Source organism: Leptidea sinapis, chromosome 7 (assembly GCF_905404315.1).
Source record: "Leptidea sinapis chromosome 7, ilLepSina1.1, whole genome shotgun sequence".
Lineage (NCBI taxonomy): Eukaryota > Metazoa > Arthropoda > Insecta > Lepidoptera > Pieridae > Leptidea > Leptidea sinapis.
The window spans coordinates 1,729,392-1,751,904 of NC_066271.1; the positions used below are offsets into that span (position 1 = coordinate 1,729,392).

Here is a 22,513-nt window from a genome sequence, read left to right on the forward strand (position 1 = left end):
ACCTCTATTCTCAGCAATGTACGCACACTAACATAAAGTGACATACAAATGGACGTAAGTAAGACGAGTGTCAGACGTAGCTTGTCAATTTGTCATGCACACTAAATTAAATAAAATAAAGTACCTAAGGTAATAAAATAAATAATAACATATTATGCTAAGTAATGTACTGTGATTTATACGATGTTAGATTGTTAACAATATATTATTATGGCAGGTGGTGATATTAGAAACGACAAAAGAGTACATGCCCTCGTACGTGAATGTGAATATGGGTGCGGAACAGAAGTCGGTGGAGATACTGAACCTGTGTCTCAAGTCCATGAGGGGAGAGTGTCGACAGGTGCACCGGTGGCTCTTCACCTCCGAGATGATAAGGACGTATAGGTAATTATAACTGTTACACCTGAAAGAGATTACCATTAAGTTGCATTAAAGCACTACTTTCGGAAACAATTGGCGGTGTGAGAAAAGAGACTCTCGCAGTATTTTAGTTCTGCGCTCTTCATATTTTTTTGTATATTGCAGTTTGTCTTTGCTTTTGCTTTATAATAATCAGAATCATATTATTATGAACGTTTATTTGATACTTTATAAGGCCGGCAACGATCCTGTGATTCCTCTGGTTTTACAAGAGAGTACGGGCTGCGGTAATCACCTACCATCAGGTGACCCGTACGTGTGCTAGTTTGTCCTATTCATTTCAGTTTATACAAACGGGACGAACGCTGCCTGTTCTTATATGTGAGCGAGAATTCGGACGACTTCCAAATATTTTTGCCGTCGCAAATATTCCGACAGCGGCTGTACGACATGTTGGGCGAGCTCACGGCAGACCACGAGAAGTTGGCAGACCTCGACACCAGCGTTATGCACGACCAGTTGAAGGTACCACTATCAAACAAATTAAATTTGTAACCAAAATGTATGAACGATGCGGGACTCGTACCCGCGAGATCTCGGGTTCCGAGCACGCTTACCAAATTAAAAAATATTTTTCTTACAAAAGTATTAAAAAAAATGTTTTGTATACGCACGTACGGAACGTAGACTCGAAGATTATGCGAAACCCTTCGTGCACAAGTCTGAATCGCACTTTCTCTTTATTTTTAATAAAATTCTTGATGTAACTAAAGATAAAAAAGTTTGAAACTTGTATTAAAAATACACTCTGTAAGAAAGCGTATTACAAATTAGAAGAATACATGGAACGCAAGAATGCTCATTCAAAAGTGCCTGTCAGGGTAGTATTGAAATAAATATTTTTAATCTTTAATGGCAGTGACAGAATGAGATGAATCTATGCATAATAATGCCAATATGACCTAGTCTTAAAGCAATACAAAACCAAATCAGGTGTACTGTAATGCGATGCGACTGCTGTCACATTACATTGCATCTGTCATGGCGAATATAAGATGCGTTGTTTCATTTACAATAATGGATTGTCACGTATTTGAAATCTGCGTTGACGATCTGCTATGCGACTCCCACTGGTTGAGTTAAAAAATACTATGACGTAACATCACATTTTTTACTATAAATAAAGTATGCTTTATCTATTTTATGTTTAAAGATGTATCTGCATTTGTTTCCCATTAAATGAATTACAATATTTGTAAGGACCTTTCTATTCACTCTTTGCCGTTACGCAATTTCAATAATATTTTATATTAAAATAAATTTTTAGGTTAGCCAGTTGTTGCCTGCTGTAATAAAGTTTTTATACACCCATTCTTTAAATCCTCCATTAAAGATTTTAAAACAGTTAGCTTATTGCCAACATTAAAACACCCAATGTGCTAATAACCATTACATCATCCAAACGAGTGTTGTAATGAATTTCAGTACAACATTACAACACTCGTTTGGGTGATGTAACGGTTACTAGGACTGGCTTTTTTAATTTTAGCAGTTAGGTAACTGTTTCAGAATCTTTTATAGAGGATTCATATTATGGGTGTAGATAAAGTCTTGTATGCAACTGTTGATAATTAGGTATCAAAACACTAATGTGATACTATTATCACACCCACATTCGTGTTTTATATCCTTTATTTAACAACAGTTGCATAAATAACTATAAGAGATCGGTCGTTACTAAATGAATGCTTGTAGTTCGAGTACGAGTTGGACGACTGCAACAAGCGCGTGGTGCTGGGCAAGGGCACGTACGGCGTGGTGTTCGCCGCACGCGACCTCAACACGCAGGTGCGGATCGCGGTCAAGGAGATACCCGAGAGGAACCTGGGCGAGGTGCAGCCGCTGCACGAGGAGATCCTGCTGCACTCGCAGCTGCGGCACAGGAACATTGTGCAGGTCGGGGAGTGTGCCATTACTAAACATTTAAACATACTACCTTAGATAATTTTTTTGTCTAGATAGACTGTGAAATCTGCAAAAATATCGAGAAACAATTGAGGTTGACAGTTAACCTATTTGGAGTAATGTACGCACACCAGCATTCCATTTCATAGGCTATTTTTATTTTATTCATTGGGAGTATGGCATAATGCTAGGCTAGTTGGGAGAGCCGGTGATTATTTACAAATTAACGGGTTGAGAGATTAATACGAGGACCTGAAGTGCCCGATAATATACACATCGGGATTGAACGACTCATTCCTTACTCTCGAATTAATAATTCAGTCTCTTAGCTCAACCACACACACTTACTTAAAAGATAGAATATTGTCGTAATTAATTGTCAACTATGCATAGACCAGCTATCTTGCCGCCACAAGCAAATCCATAATATAGGACATAGGTTACTTTTCATCCCTGAAAAGTGAACATTACAAAGAGCAAGGGTCAAAGGTTATTTTTTGGTCCACACATTTTTTTATGACAATAAGGAGCGAGACGAGCAGGACGTTCAGCTGATGGTAATTGATACGCCCTTCCCATAACAATGCATTGCCGCTCAGGATTCTTGAAAAACCCAAAAATTCTGAGCGGCACTACAATTGCGCTCACCTTGAGACAAGATGTTAAGTCTCATTTGCCCAGTAATTTCACTAGCTACAGCGCCCTTCATACCGAAACCCAATAATGCTTACACATTGCTGCTTCACTGTGCTCCTAAAGGAGCCTTACACTGGTGAAATTCTTATGTTAGTTTCTTATATTCATTTGTTGATCAGTACTTAGGTTCAATATCGGAGGACAACTACTTCAAGATATTCATGGAGCAAGTGCCCGGGGGTTCGCTGTCTGCGCTGCTGCGGTCCAAGTGGGGCCCGCTCAAGGAGAATGAGGCCACCATCGCTTATTACACCAAACAAATATTGGAAGGTTATTAGTGATTTAACATTACAATTCAAATATATATATTTACCAAAGGAAGTGACAGTAACATAACATATTGCAATAAGACTTTCTACACGTCGTGAAGCTGCATCGGTTCGTAAAGGGGCTTCAAGCAGAAGAACTGATAAATTAGATTTTGTTAATTTATATAATTCTCATCTATCGTCGAAAAGGCAGGAATTGATGAGTTAATTTTAAACTTCAAAAATTATCTTTAACCGATTCATCTAATATTAGGAAATTTTCGAGTACCAAAGAGAATTTTTAATTCAACAATGCAAGTAATACATTAAAACACGCATTTATATATCCTAAATAAAAATTTTTTTCTATGTTTTAGTTCAATTTTCTATAAAAAGCCTGTTTTTTAGTTTGATGAAAGAACGTCTGTAAACGACCGTGTTATTAAAGAACCGTGACCATATTATGTAGACTAACCAATGACGTTCTATACATATAGACAATGCACCTCATACAAAATCAAAGCCGAAATATGGCACATGCCACAAATTACAACATTATAAGCTTCGACTGCTATGTCTATACATTTCTGCGTGTACTACGGTTTTTTATAAAAAATTTATTGGTCAATAAACAGCTATGTAAACACTATTTTCAGTTTCAGCTGCGTATTTTGAATTTAGAACCCGATTTGGATAGTGACACCAGTTGAGTAGCAGATTTTTTTAACCCAGACGACAAAGTCTCTATTTTACGATTAAGATCTGTTCAGTCAGAAGTTTTTTACGTTTTTAAACAGAAATCATACAAACATTGTATGTTTAGTTATTGGCTTGTGTTTATATCTGTTACTTCTTTACGTTCTAAAGGAATTTGGATTTAATAAGTTAAGGTAACCTTTAATGAGAGAAACTAATACTCAAATATAATATTTTTATTTACTTACTTAAAATAATTAGTTAACCTGGTTATTTAAATTTAAGTTCCTTTTTCAAATTAAATAAAATTTGTCTTTTAGGTTTGGATATCTTGTCCAGCTTATCTTTTTGGTGTGTTTATAGTGTAAGCGAACAACAACATATATTTGTATGACAGCTTTTGTCAAATTTTAAATGTGGTAAAATCCAAAACATTTAAATCCTTTAGTGGTGAAATATAAATATTCTTATTTGGTTTGTAAATTTCTATTGCTACCAACCGGCGCCAATTCTCTTTCATTATTTCGTGTACGGGAAAGCTGAAAAATATTAGCTTTTACATATTTGCGATGTAAATAAGTATATATATTTATTATCGATATTTCCGTGATAACGTGTAAATAGCACTAGTATGTAATAGTTCACGTATTGTAAGCCGTTCACATTACACAAAATACAATGTTGCTAATCATTGTTCACTAGGCATTTAAAAAAAAAATAACAAAAAAAAACCGACTCCAAAAATAACAATAATCGTTACTAGAATTACATTTATTAATTAGATTGTATAAAAATACGTAATTATTTTTATAATTTTTAGTTCATAATATTATATCTATTGTTTTGGAATAGTGTTTTTAAAGTCTGTTGTATTTTTGTTCATTTTTTATTTTTAGTGAATCTGAACTACACTTACTAATAATTTGTCTAAATTTGTAGATCTACTAAATTTTGCAATGTAGAAATGAACGTAAGTGCATTGCATTTTATTACAAACATAAATTCTGCTACAGATCGCACGCTTACTGTAAGTCGTTAAGGAGTTCCATTGATCGTCATCATATTCGACTACGACAATTACTTGACCATACCGACGTTACGGTAGGTGACTCAAATATCCGGATAGCAAAAAAAAGATTCGGCCTAGTATCGTTAATTTGCTCCTAAGAATTGAAGACTTCCTTTACTTTGTTATGGATCCCTTAAGCAGAACCTAACCAAACTATCACCAAATTACCTTTGAATTATATCCTTTCCAATAAAAAAAGAAAAAATTATCGAAATCGGCTAGCGCGATATTGAGTTATTCGTAAATTTGTTGCGAATTTAAGACTTTTATGGTTTTCTCGTGGTTGCCATTATCAGATCTGGACCAAATTGAACCACACGGGAAGCACAATAAAATCTATTCACCCAGTCGAAATTTCTGAGGTAGCAAACATAAAAAAAAACCGACGAATTGAGAACCTCCTCCTTTTTTGAAGTCGGTTAAAAAGAATTATCCAAATCGGTTCACCCAGTCGAATGTTCTGAGGTAACCAAACATAAAAAAAACTGACGAATTGATAACGTACTCCTTTTTTGAAGTCGGTTAAATAGAGCGACTCTATTGTTTTCATTTCTGACTGTGTCCTTTCATTTGTCCCATTCTATTGGTATTGTCTGGGGCTTGTCAATAATATTGTACCATATTTAATGATATACTATTCGTTTTATTAAGTTACTTCCGCTTTTTGCATATCAATCTTATATAAATAAAATAACATTACCGATGATAAGTCACACCATCTTTTTTTTGAGTTGTGAACGTATTATTTAAGCACTTTCTATTGCACACTTAGGCTTGTTGATTGACACACAGTTGACACACGACTAAGGAGAAAAGTGTATTTACATTGTCTTTAAGCACACTTTTGCCGGTTATCTGACTGCGAATGAAATGTCCATATGTATAGAAGGTCATTGAGACTAACACAAAATTTTTAACGTTGATTGTATAAATAAATAAATTTCAGGATTAAAATACCTACACGACCAGAAGATCGTTCATCGCGATATCAAAGGCGACAACGTTCTGGTGAATACATACAGCGGTGTGGTGAAGATATCGGACTTTGGTACGTCCAAGCGATTGGCTGGACTCTGCCCTTCCACCGAGACATTCGCTGGAACCTTGCAATACATGGCGCCTGAAGTGATTGACAAAGGACAAAGAGGCTATGGTGCTCCGGTAAGCACAACTAATGTTTATTTTTTTAAACAATGATTCCTGCTGCCGAATTTCCCCTTCGCACGACAGGCCACAAGTTAGGATATCATCCCCACCATCTGGATGTGTGGCGATCCTCCACAGTGCGCTTTTCAAGGAACTTTCTTCTACGACAAAGCTGTGTAATGAACTTCCTGGTGCGGTGTTTCCGGGCGATACGATATGGGTACCTTCAAAATAAGCGCGAACACGTTCCTTAAGGGCCGACAACGCTCCTGTGATTCCTGTGGTGTTGCAAGAGTATGTGGGGGGCGGTGATCACTTAACACCAGATAACCCGTACGCCCGATTATCCTCCTTTTCCATAAAATAAACTCATACTCCATCCTCTCTAAATACTCTAGCGGCTAGGGTATTTTCTGTACAGCTGCAATTTTAAAGGTGCCTCGGATATACTCATTCCGAATTTTGTACGTACTCCTTGTTTGTCATATATTAGTTATATTCTGTTAATTTTGTTTATTGTGATTTCAGGCTGACATTTGGTCGTTGGGTTGCACTGTGGTAGAGATGGCGACGGGAAACCCGCCCTTCATGGAGCTGGGGTCACCGCAGGCTGCTCTGTTCAAGGTAAACATTTGTCGTTAAGAAACTAGGACATAATCGGGCACCAAATGTGCTGATAATGTTTATCACAGGCTATTGCTAAATTAGCTTATAAAACTCATCTTTTCAACTACACACTTTTTGGTAATTTTTTGGTTTTATGCCGTTGTAACATCTTCGTCGAATCTTCTCTTCTAAGTAATCTTTCTTTCACTTGCAACCGAGCTGTGGAATGACCTTCCCTGTGGGGTGTTTTCAGGACGATACGACATACCTTCAAAAAAAGCGCGTACATCTTCCTTAAACACCGGTTATTCCTAAACTTATCTAATGACTAAAAACTGGATTGAAATATTATAGATGTTTCCATCGCTTAATTTCAATGCAAATTTTCCAGTGTTTAGTTTATTTATTTATTTTTTACTTATTAAATATAATGTAACACACATAGAAAATTTACATTTTACATTATTTACATTATACAAATGATTTGAGTTTTTTTAGTGTTAATTCCGCCAATATTTGTTTTTAAACAATTTGACACGTGTTTCGCCTCTACACGAGGCATCCTCAGGACGTGTTGTCTCGCCAAAATCGGACACGTGACTGATACTATGCTAAAGAAAGAAAACAATCAAAATTATAAAACTAGGTATCTTATTTTATAGAGCTTACAGGCATCATACTCTCAAATCTTTTCTTACATTCGTTGACCAAACATCCCATCAAACTGGCAAATAAATCACACTGTGGAGCGACACTGTTGCAGAGAAGTCATTTGTTTAAATTTTTTTATGACATTCTGGGACGAGCAGGACGTTCAGCTGATGGTAATTAATACGCCATGCGCATTACAATGCAATGCCGCTCAGTATTCCTGAAAAACACAAAAATTCTGATCGGCACTACAATTGCGCTCGTCACCTTGAGATATAAGATGTTAAGTCACATTTGCCCAAGTAATTTCACTTATTACTACGGCGCCCTTCAGACCGAAACACAATAATGCTTACACATTAATGCTTCACCGCAGAAATATACGCTTTTGTGGTACCCATAACTTAGCCGACATCCTGTGCAAAGGAGCCCCCCACTTGTAAATACTAATTGATCGATCGTATAATCAATGTAGGTTGGTTACTACAAAATGCACCCGGAGATACCAAACGAGTTGTCACAAAAGGCGAAGAATTTTATACTACGGTGCTTTATACCGGAGCCGGAGAAGAGAGCGACCGCGGCCGAACTGTTGGAAGACGCATTCCTTTGCGAGTAAGTATATTGTGTATATACATATATATATATATGTTGCAGGAAGGTATGAGTCGTATAGATTGTTGTTTGTGTGCAATAACGCACAATATTATTTGATCACATTTTTTTATAATTTTTTTTATTATTAAGTACTTTTAAAATTATAATTAATGTAATGCCCAATCAGAGCAGGGCACATACCTCCAGCGAGACGCCATCTTTAATTGTCTGGGGGATGCGGATAGTTCTATTTGTGACACTCCTTTTTGGAGATCGATTCGATTGCAATTGGTCGAGTTCGATAAAATTAATTAATTATCTATAAATTAAATGTTCTATTGAAAAAAGTATTCTTTTAATGTACTATTTTATTAAAAAGAACGTGGGGAGAGTTTCTTGCGCCGTTTCTTCTCTCTCAGAGCGCCATTTGTTTCCGAAGCGGTGGTTCTGTTTGAAGTGACATCAAAATAAATTGTAAAGGAATCAATATTGAGAAATTAAATGCCTTTTGCCTTTTGTGTAAACATGTATTTGGGACTAGTCGTTCTCGAATAGCTATCAAATTATATTCTTCTTGTAGTTGTATGATCTATAAGTAAAATATGTTATGAGATATTATGTTCAAATGTACCTATTTCATTAATTACTTTTCGATGAACTAACACTTTTTCCTTTCTTATTTGAAAAATTCCTTATTAAGTCTATGTATGCCACTTAACGTTAGGTGAATGTCAACTGCTCAGACAGACACTTGTTTCTACAATATTTCTATAATACTTTATGAGAAGACATTATGTCAATTAGTACATCACATAAAATCACAGTTAATAATTATTTATTGTTTGGAGTTAACTTTATAATTTCTTTCAAATCTTTATGAGAGACCAATTTTAACTGCTGTTGTATTTAAGTTCTTTGTAATTAAGTATAGTTTCATTATTCGTTATTTATCAAATTTATGTTTTCCTACACAACTAACTTTGTGGCGTAAATGCATTCAGTTTTGAGACGTTAATGTTTTTTAAGATGATTTCAGTATTAAATAATTCAATAGTGATTACATTTGATAATTTTTACATCTACATAGAGCCTCTTGCTGCTAGACAACCGATGAAAACAGGCCAAGTTTATTTCATTAGTGTGCGTGACAATCTACGTCTTACACTGTCACTTTGTGTTAGTGTTCTTTTTTGATTTTTTTTACAGCTGTCATAGTCTTTCTAGACGTATAAATGTTCTGTGAGATGTAAATTACTTACGATTTATAGAAAGAAGAAGCCAACGAATCGTCTTGGTAGCAGCGTGGACTACAGCCGCAGTATATCCGTGCCCGCAGACAAAGCCCGACCGCTGGTCGCGCAGAAAAAAATATCGGAACCGAGCCTGCCCGGAAACCTACCCAGCTCTCCTGAAATCGAGTAAGTTTTCGTATGGCCTGCTCAAACACGGAGTAACGCCCTGCGGTTAAATTTCAATGTGTGACAATGACAATGAGACAGTGACGTTAATTGTCATTAGCTTATGTCATACTCAAACATTTGTAGCTATGCTGCGTTATTGATATGTTTGTCGCTTGTGCACACGGAGCTATTGTAGAAAGATCACGATGAGTAGTCTCATATGGACGTTCTATACATATATAAGGACATATCATTCGCAGTCTGTTAGCGGAACGTCAAAGTGTGCTTTTCTCTTTAGTCGTGTGTCAACTGTCTCTGTTCGAATTGAACCTGAACTGAATAAAAGTTTTACATTGCTGCTTATTGTCCAGAAATATTTTAAACAACTGGAGTAAATGCGGTAATGTATAGACATAGCAGTCGACGCTTAATATAGTGTAATTTGTGGCATGTTCCATAATTCAGCTTTGTTTTTATACGACGTGATTTGTCTATATGTATAGAACGTCATGGACAATTGCTAATATATGTATCGACAGTAAACGCGTGTTAGTTTAAGCTTCTTAGAGTTCCGAATGAATGGCATGCAGTTCATAATAACTCAGGAATGGTTTTAAGTTCTTTGTCACTTGCAGAGAGCCATGAGCTGCGGTGATTAATTAGTTTCTTACATACAGAAGAAGTATTAATAATTTCCATTTCATCAAAAACTTCTGGCAAAAGCATATCAATTGCTCTTAATTGATCGTACTAACAGTTCAAGTTATGCAGTGGAACACTCTCTCATTGGTCAAGACTACATCTACAACACTACGGTTCTGCGCCTGTAACATAAGTTTGGTCCTTTAGCCAAATGACAAGTAGTTATTGTTTTATCACAACTGATCTCATTTATTAGCAATACCCATGCTTGACGACCCACATAGCCCATGGTTTGTGTCCCTGACCCAAAGAGCTTAAGGTCCCGGGTTCGAATCCCGGTAGGTGCAAACATTTATACGATGAATGGATATTTGTTTCCGACTCATGTTTGTATGTTTAAGTATGTAAATTGTTGGCTCTGCCTATTTTTGGGCAAGATAATTTGTGTTGTGATGTGCCAATATTATTATTATTATAGTGCTATTCTAGCCATCAGACTTTATAGTTTGACTTTATATCATAACGTCATATGATTCGTCGTATAAATTTTGATTCGCGCTCTTTAATGCTTGCTATCAGAACTTTTATCAGAGCCTTTCAAACCTTTGACTAGTCACTATATTTTTGACTTTCTGTTATGTCATTTCGTATAGAATGTACATCATATATATATTTCTTTGTATCAATGAATATTTTTCCATAAAGATAATTTTACAACACATAGGTACCTATTGTTTTGTAAACTGATTTTGAAATGCCTAATGCCGTTTTTATTATTTTTGTTTACATTTTACACTTTGTTGTAACATGTTTTATTTAATAATAATATTGTGTATTTATTTTATAATAATGTTTCCATTCACATGTCCCATTGTTGCATCGCATTTTTAACTCAACATAAATCGTTAAACACACTTCGTTAATGTAAACGACCTCAAAGATCCTTGAAATTAGTATTAAACATTCAAACGACTTCTGTTTGCCCTCCGCTCAGATTTTCGAATTTCATTTATGTAAACCTCGTCTCTTGTAACGAAACATAAAAGCTAACACATTATCAAAACTTTTTTTTTTTATAATTAACATTTAGATTCGACAGAGATAAACCACTAAACAATCATATGACAATACAATATGCCTGTTATTTTTATGATCAAATGCAATTTCGACAACCCTTGGATTGTTTTTAATATTATGAAATTTAAGCGTCGGTAACTTATTAAAGGTTGGTCCGTTTACTATCACCATGGAGCTCCCGGTTCGATCCTCGCCCGCCACGTACCAACGTGATTCATCTGGCGTTACGTCTCGTCTGTCTTTCTTCCATAAAATATATGAAATTCATTTGAAACTAACATGTTTTTCATGAATATACTTTTAAAACGATTATTGTAATACTATGACTAATTAGCTGAATCATATATCTATAAATGGCATGTCAACTGCTGTCACACGCAAAATACTTAAATAATCGTAGCTCCCCATGGTAGTAACGATTCTACGTTGACGGACGCAGATAAATGAAATCCTCTCCCAAAAGCTCCACCAAAGTCAATTCCATAATTTCATACAATACCAGATCTCGTTCAACAATCCATGCAGACCCTTGCAGACAGTACTAGCCCAATGAAATTTTACATTTTCTTCAATGCAATACCCGGCAGGATGTTTTGTTTCTTTAATATCTTTTGATCCTTTACAGCAAAATCCGTATTCAATTATATAAAAATTGTATTTTCGTGCTTTTGAGCCATTTATTGGGACATGTGGATGGATATTCTAGTGGAATCGTACACGAGGCTACTTCGATGCGAAGATATTTTGGATACAACAGTTTATGCTCTAACTTGTACATGATTCAGTATTTAATTTTTTTTAATAAATAAGCAATATCTCATGGTAAACGCCTTACAGCTTTATAGAGACACCACATTACATAAGCATGAGTTTTTTATTATTTGTTGATATGTGCAATGCTTTATGGGTAGATTCTACAATTTTATTTTCATAATGAAATTCGTTTTAATAGTTATTAACTGCAAGTTTAGCAACTTATAATCTAGTTAAAAGAAATGTTGATAGTACGGATTTCCACTTCCAGCTTTTAGTCTTAAATATGTAAACCGCGTCATTATTGTTAATCTTATAATAAATTTATATGAACTGCTTTTTAATTTACAATATTAAAATAACATAGCATAAAAGTAGCTCGTTGTACGATTGCACTAAGCATTGTTTCCACCGCTAGGATTAAAACTGTCCGCTCTAATCCGACGATCACTCGCACGGCCTCCTCCATGCTGTCGCCGATATTGATTTACCCACCGGACCACTTGACCAGGTATCACAATTATTACTACCCACACATACACACACACATACAAGAATCATGTAATGGAGATTTTTGTAGATTATTTGGCAAGTATTAGATTGTCTATCTATTGACGCGGAGCGAGGGAGTAAAGCGGTGCTGCACACTGTGATTGAGTTAAATTCACGACGTATCTGAAATAAACAAGACACAATTAGTATTAGACTTAAATTAAAATATTGATTTCTTATTTCATTTTTGAATGTGGATAAAAAAACAAATAACATGATAAAAAATCGAATGCTATTGATCAAACAACAAAAAAGTTGTGCCAATTTTTATATTTCAAGCCACAATGAAATGCGACGTCACACCTTAGTATTGCCATAGAAGCTCTACACAAATTTTTGTTTTACGAGATGGGGAAAGAAGTCCCTTAATTTTCTATTTCTTTGTTTTATTTAATTTTATTAACTAAATTTATTATAAAAAATATATCAAAAATTCAATGAACAACTGTTTTCTCTATCATTTATTGTATTCCTATTTTCATCCTACTTCGCATTTCCACTGAGCTGTACAGATTAGAGCTTTTTGTTATTTTTATTCTATTAGTCCATATGGACTAGCTGTTCGCAACTCCTCTCTTTTCTTCTCTTCAATAGACAGGCAATTACAAGATACAACTAACTGCCGATTCCAATATCTGATTGATCTCAGCTAAGGTAATCCATATCTATGTCATTTATGTCATCCGTTGATCGATCCTTAATCTGCTTTTCAGTATACCAATCTTCATTTCTAAATATATATTTCTTTTTTTACTCCTACCCAGCAACAAACTGAATTGCACCGTTTTGTAATTTAATTGCTTGTAACAACGTTTATTTTGTTTCAAATGAATGCCAAATATATAATTCTCTTCTTTTATGTTAGGAAGATACATATAAATATATTTACTTACCATAAGGAGTGACAATAATATAAAATATTACAACAACACTTGCTAAATGTCATGAAGCTATATCAGTTCGTACAGCGGCATTGACATGGGTAGAAGAACTGATACTCACAGCTTAACTTGTTAATCATATAATAACTTAGCCTACTTAATATAATATTACACAATTTAAGGGGGCCTGCGCAGAACTAGACAATAACCATACATCATTATCCTCTATATAATCTACTATACTAAGTAAGCCTTCTTCGTCAAAGAAGCTACAATATATTTGTTGAATTTGTGCTCAGTGATTCCCAGTATATTGGCTGGTATTTTATTGTACAATTGAATACCACGACCCATAATGTTAGTTGACGTAAATAAACACTATAAAATAAACTTTACATAATATATTTAATTACCTATAGTAAAATAGTAACAAATTAAAAACTGTGCATTGAATATTAGTGTGTGTTTGGTAGTAATTGTCCTACTAATCAATAATACTAACGACAGCAGTAACTTATATCGATAATTTATTTAGTAACTAATCACACGTGTCTTCTGATGATTTCGGGCACCATGATAGACTGTTTGACATTATAGTACAGTCAAACGTCTTTAATGTTTAGGCAGAAGTTTAAATTTAGAAGAGCGTTGTTTGTAGCTATCAATATGTTGTAATTGTGCTTCGATTTATAAAACTTGTGACAAGATTGTTAACGTTACAGATTATACACACATCTTCATTACATCAGATTTCAAAGAACTGAGTGTGAAAGATTACACTGCCTAATCTTTAATGTTTAGTTAAACAAATCACACATCAGATCGATCAAAACCAAACATTGACGTACAATAAATAACTAGACTCACAATCCCACTCAAAGATTGTTTGAAGTCATTCGTTCAGTTGTGTTTCACCCGCGCTTTGAATGCAACGCCACGCAATGACAAAGTGTTCAGTGAAAAACTGTTCAAATAACAACATATCCACACTTAAAAAGCATGGAGTCTCGTAGTTCCGGTAAGCGACCCTTTAAATTAATAAAATTGTGTAACTAACTTGAAATTTTAATTCATTTTGCTAAATTATTACATTATTTAAAACATAATGTTTTAATTCCGACTAAGAGCATTTACCAGTGGGAGGCTCCTTTGCACAGGATGCCGGCTAGATTATGGGTGCCACAACGGCGCCTTTTTCTGCCGTGAAGCAGTAATGTGTAAGCATTATTGTGTTTCGGTCTGAAGGGCGCCGTAGCTAGTGAAATTACAGGGCAAACGAGACTTAACACCTTATATCTCAAGGTGATGAGCGAAATTGTAGTCCCTACTAGTGTAATACTGAGCGGCACTGCATTGTAATGGGTAGGGCGTATCAATTACCATCAGCTGAACGTCCTACTCGTGTCGTCCCTTATTGTCATAAAAAAGAAAGCATTAAAATACTATGTGTTTTATTAATCAACATTCACACACAAAATGTTTGTTACCAATGGCGGACGCAGTGCCAGAGTGGGGGCGCGAGGTCTAGTTTTATCTGCCTAACCTAGTGATTTACTACTAATATTGTGAATTGTAGGAACACGCACAGTCATTGAAAACAATAATTTGTTATTTTCGTTCATAACTTTTGGACATTGTTTTTTTTTATAATTGTGTTTAGTAATGGTAACTGATGCACCAGTTTTTTTATTTATTTTAAAATAACTATTTGTATCAATATTTCTACATATAATAAGGATAACGGTGACTGTATATTTTGTGTCGAAAGTATGACTTGATGACTGCGCCCGTCACTATGATTTGTAGATGGAACGCAGCTAGTCTCGTATCGATATAAATCACCCACACATTGTCATTCATCATATTATTAACAGTATGTACCACCTGTTACCACACTAGATTATTGGGCTTGTCCTAGTGCCGTTGAAAACGCGGACTATGAAGTCTCTAAGGTCTTTTATCTCGCGCCAAAAACCGACAAAAACCGGAGAGCAATGCGAGAACGTGCGAATTTTGTGCGAATCGTTTCCACATTTGCTTTTCTCGTGTTTTTCTCACTTTCTCGCTATTTTCTCGAGTGAATGTAGAGCGGGCTCGAGCCCAGTTACAAAACTATCGGAACTACACTCGCGTCTTGCTGCATGCTAACGTTTCTAGAAGCTTCTATCTAGATGGTTCTAGATAGCCCTATTCGCGTCTACGCCGGCATTAGAATAAGTCTCTATAGATCGTAAATTATTATTGTTCTCATTAATTATTATTCTAGTTTTAAATATATTTTTATCTTGTGCAGAATGATTTAGGATTAACAATATAATGTCAGCTGTTTTAACATTAAAACTAATTATATTATAGTGTTATGAAATTTGTTTCTATTAAATAAATATAAATAATAAGAAACTAAAATTTCAAAATAACTACTCTAATTACAATACTATTTAAAAAAAATGGTTTACAAAATATTAAAACACCTGTAACTATAGCTGTATTTTTACGTTAGGTTTTTGCGCATAAGATACAATTTTATAATCCCCTGAAAATGTGAGCCTGTTAATGTCACGACGACGAAATGTCGGTTTAAATAATTAATAATAATAATAAACTACAACTGTGAATACTATTTTGAATTACAGCACTATGCCTAACACGCCATCTGCCGAGGAAATGGATAATAATGACACAATATTGAATCGTAGGAGCTCGTCCGGTGGCCTCCTCTCTCCAGAGGTTAGTTAATTAATTAAGTATATCGCTATCTCAGTTCCAAAGTGTAACAAGTCTGAAATTCAGTATGTGTGAGTTAAGTATGAGAAATTGTACCGTAAACGATAACCTGATGGGTTACCACAGAGAAACAAGTCGATAAGTGAATACAGTTTATTTGTTACTTTCAATATATCTTCATAAGTCTAGGATATTTTCGTTTCATACAGTAACAACTCGAGTTCTTTTTGTATTTTGTTTGAGAACCCTTTTCGAAATTGTTATTCTGTGTATCGATATATATTTTATAATGTGAAAGTAAAAGAAATATTACCTAATATTTACTATTTTTAGCCTTAAGCGAAACATCGGCCAAAATACATATTTTTTTTAAATAATTATTGTGAGATTTGACGAGACATGACGCTTATTGTCCCTCTTATTCCATATCAAATAGAACTTTCCTTAACGAAACCATGGACTGAAATTCCTTCCGTGTTTCCCGGTGGATGGATCAACATTAACAGCCCAGTAACGTTCATATGATTCCACTTTTTCCAATTTTTTTATATTTATATTTTATTAGGTACTCCAGAAATTGTCAAGCAAAAAAAATACTTGAAACTATATAATTACATATTATTAAATGTATTAACTTATGAATTAACTTATACGATTTTCCAACAAAAAAATAATAAGGAAAAAATTTAAAATTTTGCACAATAAAAAAAGAACTATATTAAACAAAGGAGTTAACACATGAATATAGATATAGATTGTTAATATTAGTGCATAGTTATTACAATTTACAATGTATCATGTTATTAGAAAAGTGTATGGGCGACGGAAAATCAGTTTTACTGTTGCTTATATATTTTTATTTACAGAAATTAAATTTGAAAACAAAATGTATGAACGATGCGGGGCTCGAATCCGAGTACTTTCGCGTTCCGTGCGAGCGCTCTCCCACAGAGCCAACCATATAACCACAACCTCAGAGTTGAACAAGACATACAAGAATAATCAACGATACGTCGCTCGAACGATTGGCTCAGTGAAAGAGCGCTCGCACGGAATGCGAGAAGACGCTGGTTCAAGTCCCGCATTGTTCATATATTTGTTTTCAAATTTAATTTATGAAATTAATCCCAGATATGAGAGTTATCAGTTTAAAAAATAACAAATTCCTTATATTTTTATTTTTTTAGGTGGACATGCCCAACGTTCCCCGGTCCTCGATTGACATAGAACACGACGGGTTCTACCTGCTGAAGAAGGACTCGCAGCGGCGTCTCACTCTGTCCCGTGTGCTGGAACAGGACAGCGAGAAGATCTGCTCCAAGTGGATGCTCAGCATACAGCAGGACTTCGGAAATACTGTGCTTACTATGGTTAGTATATTTATAATAATAATATTGACACACTATATAAAATAGGCATAGACTGTACTATGGAAACAAGACAACGATATATTTAAATACTAATAAAACATACATAAATACTTAAAAAACATCCATGACTCGGAAACAAACATACATTTTCATCACATAAATGTTTGCTCCTATCGAGATTCGAACCCGGAACCTCTTGCTCAGTAGGCAGGGTCACTGACCACTGGGCTGTATGGGTCGCCATCGTTTATCTTTTGGAGCCACCAAAAGATAAACGATGTCTACTACACATAGTTACAACGGCCGGTCATTTTCCTGGCAGATGGGACAATATAGATTCGAAATAAAATTAATTTAAAATAAAATTATAAATTCTTGAATAATACCTGATCGCAGCGCCATCTACGGAATTTAATTATAAATCTAAATCTTTAGACACTTAAAATTTCATCAATATTGGTTATGCTGTATTGGGGTGTTAAAGTCCAACGGAATAATATATGAAATGAAGATGATCAAAGCTATGAATCAATTTATTAGATTTTCCAGTTAAGGCATTGTATTGAACAGACATGTTCATGTATGACGCGTCATCACTAGATATGACACACTAACTGACTAATTCTATGTGTAACAAACTAAAATAGTTGCATTAGGTTGATGCTATGTCTAGTCATAGCTTTCAACTTAACGTATCTAGGTGCTGAGTGATACAATATATTGTACGTTTGTGAGAAATATAAACTGTATATAAATAAAGCATTGGTAAGTATTGAGATATGACGTTGTTGAAAAGGTTGAATAGTTTCCAAGAATAACATTTTGTATTGATATAAATATCTTAAAACTACATATATATAAAATTAATATATATTAAACTATATATATATATATACATATATATAATCTGAATCTCGGAAACGTCTTCAACGATTTTAATGAAATTTAGTATACAGGTAGGATTCACTTTAAAAAATGTAGTTTTATACGTGTTTTAATGAGAAACTGCTACAATAACATTAGAATACAAAGGTAAATTTCGCCATCATATACACGACTATAATAGCAGACAGATATAGATAGACATAGATTGAGATCAGATTGGACATTGCGTGATCCGGAAAGCAGAAGACCCGGGTTCGAATCCAGATGTCCTATAAGCTTTTTTTGTTCAAGTTTTGTACATTGTTGAAAATCCGAGCAAGGCTCGGTCGTCCGGATATTTAATAATTAATCAAGTATGATAATGTCATTTGTATGTACTTGTCCTTACGGCAATGTCAGTTTTACATATCTGTGGACCAAATTTTACATCAAATTTTAAAATTCATGAAGCAAAAAATAAGCCTTTTGACGAAGCCTTTCAATCGGTATGGATCTACAGGGTATTTTTTCTCGTGTAGCGTGTTCGATTCCCGGTTCAATCAGGCAATTATTTTCAAATCTTTTAAAATTTTTTTTTAAAGAAATCATAAGATCATATAACGTGTCCACTATAGTAAAAACAATACAAAGAATTCAATTGCAATTTTTTATTTTGACGCATTTAGCAAAATAGTCGCAATTTCACGTACAACTCTGAAAGAGGGTCATTCGCAGCACGAATACATCATAAATCACGTAATTGTTTACTATTACCAAGCTTGTTTAGCAACCCGTAACATACTCAAGTGGGTATCACGTTTCAAGTGGCTGGCACCGGGTTTGGCGCCAAAAAAGCTCATCAAGTGGCTTCTGCGGGCTCGAGGGACGTGTTGGCAAATAATAATAATAATAATAATAAAATATTTTATTTGCAGCTAAAAAATGTGTAATTAACAAAAGTAAACTTACCAACACAAAATATATTACAGCTTAAAATTAAAATGAAACTTAAACATAATAGAAAAAAAAGAAGCTCAAACATCAGCTGCAAATAGGCACAAGCTCGGCATATGCTGACACACATCATGTATGTCCAGCGCCGATCTTCCGCTTGAGCCATTCTGTGACCTTGAAGCTGTCCCAATACGAATGTACGCTATGATTTGTATAATTTTTTATTTTGTTGTGAATTATACGTTTTCATTTGCGACTGGTTGCTTGCTCTGTGGTCTTCAATACCATTCCTTCATTCATCAGAGGCCATTTCCGAGAGAGGATACTTCCCAATAGCCGTGGAACACCTGTATATATTGTCTCACCCACAGTGCATGCTATGCCTTGTTTGGGGCAAGCTAATTTAAATCGTATACCTGCCTCTTTAAACAAATGATAACTAACATATTGTTTTCTCTGTAAACTTTCAGAATCACTTAGAGACCCTTCGATGCGCTCTGAAGGAGTACATAATGGATCAAAATCGTAACGTTATAGAGCAAGCGATCACAACTCTCAAAGAAGACCTGGACTTCGACTCGAACGCGATCAATGAGTTGCATTCAGCAATATACATGTTCCAAGAGGCTGTCAACGTTGTCTTGAGAATGCACAGCATCAAGCCCCATTGGATGTTCGCTTTGGACAATTTGGTGCGAAACGCTGTTCAGGCGGCTATTACTGTACTTTCCCCAGGTATTTTTATTTTTGTATTATTTTTATTTATTTATGATCAGAATCACAAGTAATACATAAACATACACAACAAAACAAGTCTTGAGTACTGAAGATAATTAATTATACGACAAATTTCTGCTTGCAAATAAAGACAATCCATAAAGGTATTGTACAAACAGGAATCCGAACCGAACCGAACTGAAAGCATGGAGAATGTGAACCGAAGCGGAGACGTCCAACTTCAAAGTACACACAGAAAACTTTTTCATGATTCAAATTTAATGTCATTTAAATTACTTCAATCAACAATTCTATCGATATCTTCCCGCAAAAGTGAAGCGTCATCGTGAGTTCAGATCTCGTATGCAAGAAGTTACTACTTAACTAAAAGAGATTAAAAGATTTTTTTTTAAAGTATTTAGAATTTAGTACACAATTGGTCATATTGATATTGATATCTAGATTGATCTTCGGGAAACCCGATGTAATGTAGTATGATCGGAAGAAAATGCCTTTAATAGCCATATTTAAGGATGAGAACCATGATGGAAATAGTCCACCAAAGTCAAGCCACTTGCAATCTGTAATGAAATTTGTCGAAAGTCTTCGAAAAATCTATAATTTAAAGTTACAATAGATTAGAAGAATTTTAGAATCTAGAATCAATTGTCTACGAGAGTTTACATGAGAGAGATCATCCTTCTAATCAATGAATAAGAATGTATTTTGGTCCTCAGAGCTGGGTGCAAATCTGGCGGCTACTGATGGATCACGAGGTCAGGCTTGCCACGAGGCTGACGTCACACCTTCGGCGCTCTCGACCGCTACTTCCACGAGGGACCATCGGCTGCGACTCGACAACCTCAAGTATAATAACTAACTTGTATAACTTGTAAATGAATTATGTTTCGATAGGATCGATCCAAATGTTGTGTTTTTTATTGAGTGTATATTCCGCTAAGTTTTTTCCTCTACCAATTCGACACGTGTTTCGCCTCTACATGAGATATCCTCAGGAGATGTTGACTCACCAAATTCTGGCGCGAGACTCATGTAATTGCGTCCCCATAGTTGGGTGCAAATTTGGCATGATGAATATTGAGTCTCGTGCCAGAATTTAGCGAGTTTACGTCTCCTGAGGATGCCTCGTGTAGAGAAATACGTGTCGAATTGATTAAAGACAAAACTTAGTTGAATGCTAACTGTAACTTTAATAACTCTTGGAGGGCTCAAGATGGTGGTTACCAACATATTTTATAATTTTATTTTATTTATTGATTATATTTAGGGGTTTTTATTAAATTATAAATTAAAATTAACCAAATTGTCAAATTGTAATAATGACGACGGGCTTTAACAATGGGGTGGTCAATTAAAATGTTTTGAATTCTATTATTACAGTGATTTGATCCAAAACAGTGAGTAGTGTTAATAATTTCAGGTTGCATTCGGTTTTCAGGTTGCAACAAGAGCTAATGGAGAGCTACCAACAGTATCAGTCATTGTTAAGGTTGATTCTAGAAGAGCAAAGGACTCAGACGCAAATAATAAAAGAGTTCGTCGAGAAAAGGCCTAGGTCAGTATATATATCGTGTGGTAATTAAAAGAAGGGGGGGGGGGGCGTTGTTACTTACCATCAAGTGCAAGCTAATTTGACACAAATATACAAATTGATAAAAATATAAATTCAGTCCAAAAGCTTTGGACAGGAGCTCTTCAAATGTTAAAATGAACTAAGAAAATCACTAAAGACATATGTTAACAAATCTCACAAGTTAGATTAAGTGAGTTTTGTCTTTAATCAATTTGACACGTGTTTCACCTCTACACGAGGCATCCTCAGGAGATGTTGACTCGCCAAAGTCTGGAATGAGAGTCTTATAAACATGGACTCATATATATATATATGTCTCGTGCCGTTCGTCATCTTAAGACATAAGATGCTAAGCTCATTTGTAATTTCAGTAGCTACGGTGCCTTTCAGACCGAAACACAATAATGCATACACATTACTGCTTGATGGCAGAAAAAGGCATCGTTGTGGTACCCATCATATAGCCAGGCGTCCTGTGAAAAGGAGCCTCCCGCTTGTAAATGGCCTTAGTCGTCTCTTACGACATCCTTATGTTTGCTTTTAAATAATTCAGATTTTTTTTGTCAAGTAAAAATGAAGTTTGACATAAAGAGACAGAACAGTTCGAAGAATACGCTAAAAGGGGATACTAATTATTTATTTTAGAACCCATAGTACGAGAGTAGAGACTGACTACGATGAGGAGCTCTTCAAAGAGATATGTGAGTGGATGTCGCCCCGGGGGGTCCCGGAGGAGGCTTCGAAGGCATTGGCCGTGCAGCGATACGACCTCAACGATCTGTTGACGCACGCGCAGAGAGAAGACATTGCCAAGTTGAATCTAAGGTAAAATTCCGTTGTTTTATGGAAAAGAAGGGCAAACGAGTGTACGTGTCAACTGGTCTTAAGTGATCATTGCCACCCACGTTCTCTTGCAACACCAGAGGAATCACAGGAGCGTTGCCGGCC

General features: G+C 35.2%; 1 protein-coding gene across 2 annotated transcripts in view; it reads left to right on the forward strand.

The window, feature by feature from the left end:
- The window catches only part of LOC126965508 (mitogen-activated protein kinase kinase kinase 15), a 46,122-nt gene that overhangs the window by 20,784 nt on the left and 2,825 nt on the right, over window positions 1–22,513 (forward strand). The window contains exons 10-24 of one of the 2 annotated variants that reach the window (XM_050809145.1): window positions 218–387; window positions 708–888; window positions 2,119–2,319; window positions 3,144–3,294; window positions 5,984–6,198; window positions 6,712–6,807; window positions 7,916–8,055; window positions 9,306–9,455; window positions 12,328–12,420; window positions 15,976–16,069; window positions 17,254–17,436; window positions 19,725–19,989; window positions 20,709–20,838; window positions 21,431–21,547; window positions 22,211–22,390. In XM_050809145.1, coding sequence (XP_050665102.1) covers window positions 218–387; window positions 708–888; window positions 2,119–2,319; window positions 3,144–3,294; window positions 5,984–6,198; window positions 6,712–6,807; window positions 7,916–8,055; window positions 9,306–9,455; window positions 12,328–12,420; window positions 15,976–16,069; window positions 17,254–17,436; window positions 19,725–19,989; window positions 20,709–20,838; window positions 21,431–21,547; window positions 22,211–22,390 — 2,366 coding nt within the window. The remainder of the gene's footprint in view (window positions 1–217; window positions 388–707; window positions 889–2,118; window positions 2,320–3,143; window positions 3,295–5,983; window positions 6,199–6,711; window positions 6,808–7,915; window positions 8,056–9,305; window positions 9,456–12,327; window positions 12,421–15,975; window positions 16,070–17,253; window positions 17,437–19,724; window positions 19,990–20,708; window positions 20,839–21,430; window positions 21,548–22,210; window positions 22,391–22,513) is intronic. The other variant, XM_050809146.1, reaches the window with a different exon arrangement.